We start from the raw sequence: 14648 nt of genomic DNA, 5'->3' as shown, positions 1-14648 counted from the left end.
GTGTAAGAAAGAGGCGGGGGGAGGGGAGGTCTGCTGCTGTCTGAACTTACAAGACAGCATGCTGACATGCTCTCAGCCCCCTCAAAACCCACTCTCTCTCCCCCCACATACACACAACACACTCCCTGTCACACTCCACCCCACCACACCCCCATTTGAAAAGTATGTTGCTGCCACTTGCATGCTGGGATAGCTACCACAATGCACTGCTCTTGGTGGCCGTTGCAAGAGCTGCTAATGTGGCCACGCCAGTGCGCTTGTAGCTGTCAGTGTGGACAGACTGCAACGCTTTCCCTACTGCACTCTACGGAGGCTGGTTTAACTCAAAGCGCTCTACATCTGCAAGTGTAGCCATGCCCTTGGTTTAGGCCATTGTTCAAGCTCATTGTTCAAGAGATTCCTCTGAAGTTCACAATACTTCAACATTTACATCAGTCAAGTATTTTAGATAAATTACATACACTTCACCTGAGAAGTAGATCGCATCATGAAACAGCCCTCCCACCCCCAAATACACCAAGAGAACTTGCTTCAATACAGAAATAACCCTCCCATCCTCCGACTGCACACCCCTACTTGTCACCTATCATCCCATTCTGAAACCTATATAGGGTAAAAAATAGCTACAACCCATACTCAATAAGGACCCCTTTCTGAAAGAAATCTTTCCTGAACCCCCTCTTCTGGCCTTCAAACAATCCCCCTAACCTCTCCAAGCTCATCATCACAAACAAGCTCCCTACAGACCAAGACACATTGATTCAAAGCGGCACCAGACCTGCCAGAGCAACAAATGCAAAACCTGTAGATATATCTCTACTGCTACTATAATTAAAAATAAAACCTCCCACAACAGAACTTTCAAAATCCCTGGGTCTTAAGCGCCTGTCATAACCTGTGGTGTACCTCATCCTGTGCACTAAATGCCCGAGTAACAACTACGTGGGTGAAACCAGACAATCACTACACTCTCAAATTTCACACAGGAAAATGATAAAAGACAAAAACACACCACATCACTTCTCAGTGAACACTTTCAACAAAGCGATCACTCTATAACTGTGGGCTTGGCTACACTTGCAGATGTGGAGCGCTGGGAGTTAAACCAGCTTTTGGAGACTGCAGCAAGGAGAATGCTGCCGAGTGTTTACACTGTCAGCTGCAAGCGCACTGGCGTGGCCACATAAGCAGCTCTTGCAACACCACAGAGAGCAGTTCATTGTGGTAGCTATCCCAGTGTTCAAGTGGCTGCACCGTGCTTTTCAAATGGGGGTGTGGTGGGGTGGAGCGTGACAGTGAGTGTGTTGTGTGTATGTGCGGGGAGAGAGTGTGCATTTTGGGGGGCAGAGAGCATGTCAGCATGCTGTCTTGTAAGTTCAGACAGCAGCAGACCCCTCCTTCCCCCAGCCTCTCTCTCTCACACACACTCACAGCAGCAGCATTCCACAGTAATGGTTTGCTTTGTCCCGGAGCAGATAAGCATGCGGGCTGTCAGAAATGGAGCTTTGAAAGGGGATATTCGCATGCCTGCAGCCGAGTTCAAAACAAGAAGAAGAGTAGCCCCTTGACTTCAGGGGATTATGGGACGTTTCCGGAGGCCAATCACAGTGCAGTAATGCAACTCGTCGTCCACACTGACATCCGAGCGTTTCAGCTGGGGCACAGCAAGCTTTATGCTTCTCATGGAGGTGGATTACCAGGAGCACTCCAGCTGCAGAGTCCAGGCCCTACGTAAAAGGATAAATGGACACAAATCAGATATTAGGAATGGCAATATACAATATACAAAAATCTGTAGAAGAACACTTCAACCTCCTGCAGCAAAAAAACTTCAGGACCAGACTTCAAAGAGAAACTGCTGAGCTTCAGTTCCTTTGAAAATTTGACATCATCAGCTCAGCATTAAACGAAGACTGAATGGCTAGCCAGCTACAAAAGCAGTTTCTCCTCCCTTGGTGTTCACACCTCAAATGCTAGAAGAGGGCCTCATCCTCCCTAATTGAACTAACCTCGTTATCCCTAGCCCGATTCTTGCTTGCATATTTATACCTGCCTCTGGAAATTTCCACTACATGCATCCGACAAAGTGGGTATTTACCCATGAAAGCTCATGCTCCACTACGTCTGTTAGACTATAAGGTGTCACAGGACTCTTTGCCACTTTTCATAGAATCATAGAATCATAGAATATCAGGGTTGGAAGGGACCTCAGGAGGTCATCTAGTCCAACCCCCTGCTCAAAGCAGGACCAATCCCCATCTAAATCATCCCAGCCAGGGCTTTGTCAAGCCTGACCTTAAAAATATCTAAGGAAGGAGATTCCACCACCTCCCTAGGTAACGCATTCCTGTGTTTCACCACCCTCATAGTGAAAAAGTTTTTCCTAATATCCAACCTAAACCTCCCACACTGCAACTTGAGACCATTACTCCTTGTTCTGTCATCAGCTACCACTGAGAACAGTCTAGATCCATCCTCTTTGGAACCACCTTTCAGGTAGTTGAAAGCAGCTATCAAATCCCCCCTCACTCTTCTCTTCTGCAGACTAAACAATCCCAGTTCCCTCAGCCTCTCCTCATAAGTCATGTGTTCCAGTCCCCTAATCATTTTTGTTGCCCTCCGCTGGACTCTCTCCAATTTTTCCACACCCTTCTTGTAGTGTGGGGCCCAAAACTGGACACAGTACTCCAGATGAGGCCTCACCAATGTCGAATAGAGGGGAATGATCATGTCCCTCAATCTGCTGGCAATGCCCCTACATATACATCCCAAAATGCCATTGGCCTTCTTGGCAACAAGGGCACACTGTTGACTCATATCCAGCTTCTCGTCCACTGTAACCCCTTTCTGCCTTTTTACAGGCCCTCTATGTGCCTTGCCAGTGTGGACACCTCAGAAGTTAGGGAGCCCAGGGCTGATTTAATGTGCTCTAACTTGCAAGTGTAGCCAAGCCATAGCCTATCAATCCTTATACTCAAAGGAAACCTGCACAACACTTTCAAAAGATAAGCCTGGGAGCTTAAATTCATAACTTTGCTAGACACTAAAAAACATGAACTGAATAGACACACCAGATTTATGGCTTATTACAACAATCTATAACCCACTAACAACAACCCCCTTCCCGCCCCCAGCTGCCTTCTTCCTCCCATTCCTTTCCTCTGTGATTGGGCAGGTGTTAACAGGCCACTTCACCTTGAATGGTCCCTTGAATACGTGTTAACTGCTTATGCTCAACAAGCTGCTCCACTTTGTACTGTATTGAGCTGGGACACTCTGGGTATGTCTACATAGCAAAGAAAACCCCATGGCTGGCCCATGCCAGTTGACTTGGGCTCCTGGGACTCAGGCTGAGGGGCTGTTTCCCTGCACTGACTTTTGGGTTTGGGCTGGAGCCCAGGCTCTACGACCCTGCAACGTGGGAGGGTCTCAGAGCTCAGGCTACAGCCCAAGCCCAGAAATCTACACAGGAATGAAACAGCCCCAAAGCCCAAACCCGACAAGCCTGAGCCACCTGGCCTGGGCCAGCTGCGAGTGTCTTGTTGCTGCATACATACCCTCTGCGTACTTTTCCCAGTCCCGAAGAAGAGCTCTGTGTAAGCTCAAAATCTTGTCTCATAAACAGTTGTTGGTCTAGCAAAAGGTATTACCTGACCCACCATCTCTCATAGAATTCCACAACAACACACACACACTTTTTTTTTTTTTTTTAGAATCAGCTCCTAAAATATTTAAATTCAATTCAATAAGCTTTGACTGAATTCTTCGAGGTTTGTCCAGTAGCTCTCACAGTATCATTTTTGCCATAATTATCACAGTATCGTTCTTGCTTAACCCCTTAACTCGCGTCACACACTTGGTATGACAAAATGTCCAATGGTGTGACAACATATACTACACACATCACTGGACATCGGCAATACCAGGAGGGATGAGGTAGAGTGCCGATGAGAAGCGCAATCAGGAAAGTAACAAATACTTTCCTCATGGATTGTATTTTCTAAATGGACAACCAACCTAATTCTCAATTACTGAGGGACAATATCACTCATTGATATATTTTGCTTTCCACAACCAAATCTCTGTACAAGTTTTCATGAGTGATGTACCCGAGTATTCGGATTCTAATATATAAACTGTATTGTTAAATCTACTCTCCTAAATTTGGGTTATCCTGTATCTTGGAGGGAAAGCAATGGCATTTTGCAAACATCAATAACCCAAGCGAAACTGCTACAGTCATCAGTTAAGTATTTTAAAATAATAATACAATATCCCTTTAGGCCATGGTGACCATATTGGGGCAGAATGCACTAGAAAGACACTAATTATTCTGTATTGTTTAAAAGTGAATTGTCATTTCTTTTATTTATTGCAGCTAGACACTCTTCAGCTGTATCACCCCTGAGATGGTAAAGATTTGATCAGTACAAAAGGTCTGTCTGAAGCAAATGTATGGGCAATTGAAGATAGTGTCATGACACTCCAGCCTTTGGATGTTTGATACATCCTTTTCTGTATGCTCAAATGTAAATAGATTTAATCCAACAGATACCACATGCAAACATCATCCAGGTGCTTGTCCTGCTGGGACAGTCTCATTCTTTTTCCTCCCTGTACTCCCTTATGACTATCTCCTGTGCTGGTATCTGGGGAAGGACAAGAGGAGTCTAAAGTGTATCTACAGGTGTTCTTTAGCCCATAAAGGATTTTGTTACCGTAGAACCTCAGATTTACGAACACCAGAGTTACGAATTGACCAGTCAACCACACACCTCATTTGGAACTGGAAGTATGCAATCAGGCAGCAGCAGAGACCAAAAAAAAAAAAAGGCAAATACAGTATAGTGATGTGTTAAACATAATCCACTAAAAAAAATAAGGGAAAGAAGTATTTAATTTCTGGATAGTAAAGTGTCAAAGCTGTATGAAGTCAATGTTCAGTTGTAAACTTTTGAAAAAACAACCATAATGTTTTGTTTAGCATTACAAACATTTCAGAGTTACAAACAATTAGTAACTCTGAGGTTCTACTGTATTAGTAAAATGATTTCTGGCTATATAGTATGAATAACTATACAGTATGGAACCAAATGTTATTTCTACCTTCTTTTGTGCAACTTAAAAGGTTCTTTTACACCATGCTTTCTTATCACAAGCACTGTGCTGCATACCACAGGGTCTAATAAACAAAATAATTAGCTTCGGAGCCACTGCTCGCTCCTTCCTCTATAGAGATTTTTATACTGTGAATGTCATTATTTTGTTATATGCAGTGTTGTAAATGTCTTGTTGTAACCATCTTGTCCCCAGGACTTGGAGAAGAGCTGTGTGTAAGCTAGAAAGCTTGTCTCACCAACAGAAATTGGTCTAATAGAAGACATTACCTCACCAATCTCGTCTCTCTATTATCTTGTTAATTATACAATATAAACACTAGGACTCGCAAAAGAGTGTTGTGATGAACATGACCACAAACTTCTGGTGTGTTTTACAGAACACCATCTTGGAACTGGAGTTAAGGGATGTTAGAAATCACTATAGAATCTTCTTATAATCATCCAGACCACACCACACTATCTATTGTCTACAGTCAAGCTCTACGATACAACCGCATTTGCTCCAACCCCTCAGACAGAGACAAACACCTACAAGATCTCTATCAAACATTCTTACAACTACAATACCCACCTGCTGAAGTGAAGAAACAGATTGACAGAGCCAGAAGAGTACCCAGAAGTTACCTACTACAGGACAGGCCTAACAAAGAAAATAACAGAACGCCACTAGCCATCACCTTCAGCCCCCAACTAAAACCTCTCCAATGCATCATCAAGGATCTACAACCTATCCTGAAGGACAACCCATCACTCTCACAGATTTTGGGAGACAGGCCAGTCCTTGCTTACAGACAGCCCCCCAACCTGAAGCAAATACTCACCAGCAACCACACACCACACAACAGAACCACTAACCGAGGAACCTATTCTTGCAACAAAGCCCGTTGCCAACTGTGCCCACATATCTATTCAGGGGACACCATCATAGGGTCTAATCACATCAGCCACACTATCGGAGGCTCATTCACCTGCACATCTACCAATGTAATATATGCCCCTCTGCCACGTACATTGGCCAAACCGGACAGTCTCTGCGTAAAAGAATAAATGGACACAAATCAGACGTCAAGAATTATAACGTTCAAAAACCAGTCGGAGAACACTTCAATCTTTCTGGTCACTCGATTACAGACCTAAAAGTGGCAATTCTTCAACAAAAAAACTTCAAAAACAGACTCCAACGAGAGACTGCTGAATTGGAATTAATTTGCAAACTGGACACCATTACATTAGTCTTGAATAAAGACTGGGAGTGGGTGTGTCATTACACAAAGTAAAACTATTCCCCCCACACACATACACACACTGTTCCTCAGACGTTCTTGTCAACTGCTGGAAATGGCCCACCTTGATTATCACTACAAAAGGTTTTTTGTTTCTCTCTCTCCTGCTGGTAATAGCTCCCCTTACCTGATCACTCTCCTTATAGTGTGTATGGTAACACCCATTGTTTCATGTTCTCTGTGTATATAAAATCTTCTCACTGTATTTTCCACTGCATGCATCCGAAGAAGTGGGCTGTAGCTCACGAAAGCTTATGCTCAAATAAATGTGTTAGTCTCTAAAGTGCCACAAGTCCTCCTTTTCTTTTTACAAAAAAAGAGGACATTATCTGCCCTGAAGAACACCTTGTTTCTCATGGTTTCTTGCAGCAAGTAATTTCACAGAAAAACTGCTTTTCAATTGGTGTTTCAGCATATCAATTTAACAACTGTCCCACATTATCAATCAGAGAAAACTGATATAAACTGAATTGCTGTAACCCATAATCAAGTCCAAAACATAAAGACTGTGCTTCTTCTCATTCTACTCGTGAACTTACAAATGCTTTACCTTTAAAAATTCATCAATAGCCATATAAAAAAATCAATAGTTATCTGACTGAATCTTGCTTCCAACAAAGTGTTTATCTCACTTTCATTTTCAAGTGAATCACTAAACAGTACTTTGAAATACTGTCACATAAAAAGGGATAATGTTTATCCTGCCTCTTATCATCAATATCACCATCCACAATTGCTACTGTATTCATATATTGTTTCCATTATGATCCTGATTTTGGAGAGGCTTAGCATTTCAATCATTTCAGCTTCTCGCTTATAAAAGCTGAATCTTGTGCACACATAAAATCATATTTAAAAATAAGTCATATGTCAGTCATAAGTCAGTTTGTAACCAAGGCTGGTGGAAGCCAGTGTGACTGGTGTGTTGATGACAAGCTGCTGGGGTCAGAGCTGCCAGATCAGGGTTTCAACTACACACAGACACTTAGCGTGACCTGCATGCTGCTAAACTGAGAGTGGCCCAACTGAGAGTGGGAGCTACAACAGCAAAGCATTGTAAGGCACGCTGGGTTAGAGTGGCAGGCAGTGACAACCTCTCATTGGTCTAGATTGCACCCCAGAATGTGAAAGATAGTAACTAATTAGTACAGGGGTGGGAAAACTACGGCCTGGGGGCCCCATCCAACCCTTCAGATGTTTTAATTTGGTGCTCGAGCTCCCGCTAGGGAGCAGGGTCCAGGGCTTGCCCCACTCCGGTGCTCCAACCGGGGAGTGGGATGGGGGCTCCCGGAAGCAGCAGCACATCCATCCTCTGGCTCCTACACGTAGGGGCAGCCAGGGGCTCCGCACACTGTCTGTGCCCCAAGCACAACTCCCATTGGCCAGGAACCTGCCCTAGCCCAGAGCCCCTTCCCATACCCTCAACTCCTCATTTCTGGGCTCACCCCAGAGCCCGCACTCCCAGCCAGAGCCCTCACCCCCTCCCGTACCTCAACCCCCAGTTTCATGAGCTTTCATGGCCCGCCATACAATTTCCATACCCAGATGTGGCCCTCGGGCCAAAAGGTTTACCCACCACTGAGTTAGTATGTAATATTTGCTAGCTGACCTGTTCTCTAGTACACCACTACCCTGATATAACGCTGTCCTCAGGAGCCAAAAAATCTTACCGCATTATAGGTGAAACCACATTCTATCGAATTTGCTTTGATCCACCAGAGCGCGCAGCCCCGCCCCCCGGAGCACTGCTTTTCCACGTTATATCCGAATTTGTGTTATATTGGTTCACATTATATTGGGGTAGTGGTGTAGTTGGAAAGCTGAGGAACATAATTTTCTGAAATCCCTTGCTGCCACTGTTAGCAGAGGCTCTTCAAACATATTGCTGCTTGAGCTGTTATTGTATAATAAGCCAATTAGATGGAGCATTCACTCCCTCTTCTCATGGTTTCATATCCCAGATAAATATCTTTCACTCACTGTTTTGGGGGTCTGGGAAATGGATGAACTTGGTATAAATGAAAGCTAAGGAAGAGCTGCACTGGATTTTTAGAGGTCAGGAACAGTGTTTGACTGCATTACTCAATATTTCTCACAGACACTTTGTTCCTGAATATAAATCCTGATTTTTAACATTCCTATTCCAAGCACTGAGCCTCTCTAGAGCCATGGCTACTAACCATGTTGCATTGGACATGGTTTTGTTATGTGGAAAATAAATGCTCTTTGGATATTACGGAAGATTACGAAATTCATTTTCAATTGTGAACTAAGCAGGATTTACAAACCTTAAGAGTCACATTGTCTCTGGCCCTTGCATAGATGTGCAGAGGGAAGACAAGCAGCTTTCAACTTCCAGATTCATCTGGTTAGCTAGCTACTGTAGTGTGGATATATTTTGTTGTTTTAGGCTCTGAGCACAACAGGGTAATGTTATTATATAGCTAATTACACTAAAGTTTATATTCTACTCAAATTCTGAAATGTAGATAGTTTATGGGACTAATTGGCTTTGTATCACACAGCAGTGTATATGTGAATGACACAGTCTGATCATTAAAAGATTATGTGATCACATTAATGCTTCTCAAAAAATAATAGCTCACAGGAACAGAAAACATTTACAAGAGCTCACTAGAAATTACACATTATCTTGTGGCTGATTACCCGACCTCAATTTTCCATGTTGCTCTTAATTACACTTTTAGCAAAATTTTGGACAGTCACAATGATACAAGTTAAATTCACCTAATGAAAAACAGCATGCTGTTTTAGTAAGAATACACCTTGTTCTCAGCTTCAAATTATAATACATTACCTGAAAGAGTGGCCACGTGAAATATTTATCAATATATGAATGTTTCAGTGGAACCCTGCAAACATACAATCACTGTTCATATTAGCAATAACAAAAAATCTAATAAAGAACGATTACTTACTTGATTAAGAATGTCTTGTTTCTGTAGTGCATGCAAAGAAAGAAAGAGAGAACACACATATTAATGCAGTATATATAGTAACACTCAGACTCTGTTTTTATAATAGGACTATTTTAGTTGAAAGTTTCGTTTTGTAGATAAACAGGTTTGAAAGAGAACAAACATTCTATTATTTTATGTTAGAATAGTTGTTAAAAATGGGTCTAGTCTTGATTAGTTAGACAGTGCAAGCATTTGGTTTTTAACCATGCAATGATAGATATCCAAGGAAAAATAACAATGAAAACAATGTCTTGCAACTTTCACCATCAGCCCAATGTAGTTTGTGTAAGTTATCTGTGGTCAACAATGGATGTCAGCAACCGGTGTTGCTGAACCAGTTCTGAGCAGTTTAACTACAAGCGCAAAGGATAGTCTCTGGTCAGCACCATTTAAAAACCTGTGATGAAATGCTACGTTTCCTATCATTTGTACAATAAGTAAATCAAAGCAGTGCTTTGGATGAAGGGATTGTATTGACTTTTGCCATTTATCTACAAATGCTCAAAACTACTTCAGAGCAAAAATTACCACTCTAGATGTATCTCTAGAAGCTGTGTTCTGGGTATGAATTCTATCTCAGATCTCTCTGCCTGTTCGTACAGCCTAGTTCTCTCTTCTGTACTGTCCTCCCCAAGAAGAGGCAGGCATCAACATGAGACCCATAGGCTGAGCAGAGGATATGGGAACAAGTATGGAGTCAGTGGAGATATTTTTTGAAGGGGGAACGGACATTGTGGGTGATCTGAGAGGAAGGGTGGTCCAGGATAAGGACATGGGACTTAAGAGACCCAGGTTTAATTCTTTGCTCTGCGACAGACTCCCTGTGTGACCTCAGTCGAGTCATTTGGACTCTCTGTATCTCAGTTTCCTATCTGTAAAAGTGGGGATGACAGCACCTCCCTACCTCATGTGGGTCTTGTGAGGGTAAATACATTAAAGATTGTGAGATGCTCAGATGCTATAGTGTTAGGGCCATATTAGTACCTATCATTGTTTGATTGATGTATGTGGGGGATGTTGGAGACAGAGCTGCAGACCCGACAACATCCTCCACTGCACCTCTCTGACCCCTTCTTTCCACCACACACTCTTCTGCACAGTTTCCACACCACCCCTCACTTGCTCTGACTCATATATTCCCCACTAACTGCCGAGATCACTACTCCGCTACGACTACCTCATTCCCTCCAACATGCTTGTTATTCCAAGCCACCTCCATGCACACCTACTACGCCAACACCCCCCCACACACACACCAGCTGCTTTGAGTACACCCTACACACACACACGCTCTCACCAACTCCATCTTGCCACTTCATGCTACCAGGCCATACGGAGGTGGGAAAGTGGTGAGTCTGTGAGGTGTGCATGTACCAGAGGCAGGGGGCAGAAAGAGGCAGGAGAATGGAGTTGCAGAGTCACTACCCCAAAAATCTGGGACAAGCATATGCAGCATAGAAGGCTTATGGTGTGACTCAACTGACTCAGACTCGTGTGGCTATAACATTGCAGGGAAGACTTTCGGGCTTGAGCTGGAGTCTGGGCTCTAGGACCCTGAGAGGTGGGGAGGGTCACAGTACATTACAATTTTATATGCAGCCTGAGCTGAGTCAGCTGACCTGGGCGAGCCACCAGTCTTTTATTGCAGAGTAAACATAACCTCAGAGAGATGAAGTGGCCCATTTCATGTTAATGACATGTTCTCAGCTAAACGAGAACACCCCAGGGAGATCAATACAGCTTTAAACAATAGCTCTGAGACATGTGAACTGCTCTATTAATCTCAGTGGGTGTTCTTATTCCTCTCCCCAATGACTGCACTTGTGAGTCTGTGCTGTGCACCAAGCATGCCCATGCCCAAGACTCACCTTAGTCTTGGCACTAGGTGCAAGTTCCACACATGCTTATTCTCAGCTTCCCACACAGAGGGACTAGGCTCTTCCAGACCCCAACTCACATGGGGGGCATAGAGAGGGGCCTCCCAGGAAACAGATACCCTTGTAAAGTAGCTTTAATGAGGGCAAATGTCCCCAAAAGTATACGCAACATGGCTGTTACTCTGAAACCCAAAAGTATAAAATCCCCTTGACACAGGTGGATAGTAGCAATACACCCACCTAGTGCTCTCACGTTTCTGACAAAGACAGGATCTCAAATTCACAGTTCATAGGTGCAGCTTAGATCCAATGGCCACAGCATGTCCCCTTGAGCCACACAATTGCTGAAACAGCCTGCCTTGAAACAGTCTTGTTACAACAGAGCCCTGGTCTTGCTATACATAAACATTTCATTGTCTTTGGCTCCATCTACTTTCTTAACTTAACCTTGACTATTTCTTCAATATAGCTCTTCTAAAGGGCCAGTGGGTGCCATGCACTAGCTGAGATAAATCCTGAATAACGGAGATGAGTTTTAGGAGCTCATCCCCTAGCAAGTCTAAAAGGTTGCTCCAAACTATGCCAGCTGACAATGACCACAGTGAGACTGAAATGATGTCTGGGAATCAATGGTCTTTACAGAAGCCTCAGTCACATTCCCTACACCAAAAGCAGGAAGAGGGAGTGGCATAGGAGCTGCTACAATCAGGTCCATGACACTTGAGGGTCCCCTCCTATGTTGGATAACCCTCTGATGGCCAAGTTCATCATCTCCATTGCTGAACTAACCTCCCAATCTGACCGCTCTGCACAGCTTTATGTGACTCTACAAGGTGAAAGACAATGAAGAAACAAGACCCCATGATTTCAAAACTCAGTTTTGAATGTCAAAAAGGTAATAATTGTACTGGAGCAATCTGATTATTAAAGTGGCATATAATGAATTGCACTACAACAGCACTAGAGTGGAATACAGCGTTGAACCCACAGGACAAGGAGAAATCTGGAACATGAGATTGTTTAGACTCTTTTATCTCCATAAATATAGTACACTACAAAGTTTCATAACATAACTCCAGGCATAAAAATAATGCGGATTCAAGATGATCAGCCAAGGATAACTCATAGCTCTACGGCAGTGGTTCTCAATCCGCAGGTGCCCAATTACCACACAGCTGCAGCCCATGTGACATCCTCAGGGCCATACAGGTAGTATATATATTGTGTGCATGTGGCCCACAATGATAAATAGGTTGAGAACCACTGCTCTACAGATACATACAGATCCAGAGGTCAGATAAAATTACTTATTATTGCATTTTACCACCACAATTTGAAGTATCACAGAAGATCTCAAAGTTCAAGGGGCTTTAGTTGCCAATGTTTCTTGTCTTTAATATATACAATACAAAGTAATATATATGGGAACTGATTCACAACAAAGTTTACTTAGCACAAGTGCTCTCATATTATGAATTCCATATAAGTCACAGAAAAATATGCCAAGAAGGAAAATACATATTGAGCTAATTAGCTGTTTTGATATACATTATATGGATGTGCTAAAGAGTAGTATGTGGCTTTATTCCATAGGTTTAAATAGAAAAATACTTTTAAAGATAAACGGAAATGCTTTTTCTTAAATATATATATTTATTTTAAATACTGATTAAGATCCCATATCCATAGATAAGAACTCCCTACAAGAATTGAGGGCAATACCAAAAGCAGCATAAATTTTGCAGCTCCCTGTTCAGCTAAGGATTCCCTACATATTACTAAAGAAAGTTAATATTTAAAAAAAAGTTTATTAAAACCAGCCAAGGTCCCACTTCTGCATATATTTTAAGGCCTGAATGGACCAATGTGATCATCTAGTCCAATTTCATGCACAGCACAGCCCATAGAATTTCACCCAATAATTCCTGCATGAAGCCTAGTAACTTGTGGTTAAACTTGAGCTAACACAACCTTAATTATCCTACACTGATTGCAATAGGAACTGGTAACATCAGAGTGCGCCTACTCCTCCTAATAATAATGGGCATTATATCCGTGTCCGCCATAACTCCAAATCAGAATTCATATTCAAGGCCCTGTAGTAGCTTGTGTAGCCGCACTGATACAGGAATCACGCTGGACACACTGAGCTACCTCTCCTTATTGGTCTAACTGCACTACTGCAATTACAGAACCTAACAATACATTGTAGAATTTCCTAATATTACTCTCAGGCAATTTGCAATTCAAGCAAATATTCCTCACTCCCAAAATAATGATACAACAAGGTGTTTGCGTCCTTATGTGGCTAGGATTAAGGTTGCATGGGAAGCAGCATCACAAGTAAGCATTGCCTGAGTTTCCTAAGTTTGTTTTTTCTAACCTAAACATTCCTTCATGGATACGTGAGGAGATCTTACCTGAGCATTTCTAGGTTTTTTTTAAATTTGAATTTGGTGTTATGAAGTCCCACATCCCAAAAGAATATATGGAGCAGAAGGCATTGTTCTGTGGCAACATCTTAACTTCACCACAAAGATTTTTGTAAGTGATTTTTTTTAAATAAAAGAGCAACTGTAACTTTGTTTACACAAATAAATTATTCATCAGAATAAACATGAGTGTTCTATGGCTTTTGAATGATGGACTAGATCACTTCTTGAGGTCCCTTCCAGCCCTACATTTCTATGATTCTATGAAATGATCATATTAATAGATCCTTTTAGTTAAATAAATCTTTTTTTTTCGTTCTTCAGTATATGTTTTACTTTCAAAAGCACAAAGCATCACTCCAAACAGCAAATTTGTAAATAATTATCTATTTATAAATGCTTATTCTGCCACGTCATTTTTTAAAACATTTTTTACATTAATCACATTTTAAACCACTGAATAAAAAAGAAGAATTACCCCTTCAGGATTATATTTTGCTAGCACACCGTTACCATGGAATTCTTCCAGAACATCCTTAATCTTCTTGGTGGAGTCTAGAACAAAACAGAAAAAATAACAGTAAATTGATTTATACGGTATGAACCGTAGTCAAGAAAGGCATTATTTGTTTCAGACTGGGTTTGTGCTGTTGAGAATATAGTCTCTTTTCAAAGTGCATGCGTAATCTCCTCTAGGAGTATGGGAATTACGAGTGCAGTAAGAAGAGAACATATTGTACCCTCCAATTTAATAAAAACAAAGACAAAAACATTTGAAAAATTGTACCTGACCTAATCTTTGACTGTGGTTGAATAACACATTTCAGAAAAGGTCGTTTACATCAGCGACTTTAAGTCACTTTTGCACTCCCCTGATACTGTGCCAGCAGTGGATCAGGCTAGTCCTCCCCAGCGTTTGTAAACTAGATGTTTTCAGGCATAGGTCCCAATGGAC

General features: G+C 42.2%; 1 protein-coding gene across 4 annotated transcripts in view; it reads right to left on the bottom strand.

Annotated features, from left to right (window-relative positions):
- Positions 1-14648, bottom strand: part of DGKB (diacylglycerol kinase beta) — a 510469-nt gene that overhangs the window by 384694 nt on the left and 111127 nt on the right. For all 4 annotated transcript variants that reach the window (XM_073333812.1, XM_073333808.1, XM_073333809.1 and 1 more), the window contains 2 exons: positions 14172-14248; positions 9343-9363 (listed from right to left, as the gene is read on the bottom strand). Coding sequence is in view for 3 of the 4 variants with exons in the window: in XM_073333808.1 (XP_073189909.1) it covers positions 9343-9363; positions 14172-14248 (98 nt within the window). In the remaining variant the exon portion in view is untranslated. The remainder of the gene's footprint in view (positions 1-9342; positions 9364-14171; positions 14249-14648) is intronic.

The sequence above is a fragment of the Lepidochelys kempii genome, chromosome 2, assembly GCF_965140265.1.
Source record: "Lepidochelys kempii isolate rLepKem1 chromosome 2, rLepKem1.hap2, whole genome shotgun sequence".
Lineage (NCBI taxonomy): Eukaryota > Metazoa > Chordata > Testudines > Cheloniidae > Lepidochelys > Lepidochelys kempii.
Note: the sequence above shows the minus strand (reverse complement) of the source record. Positions and strands in the feature narration are given on the sequence as shown.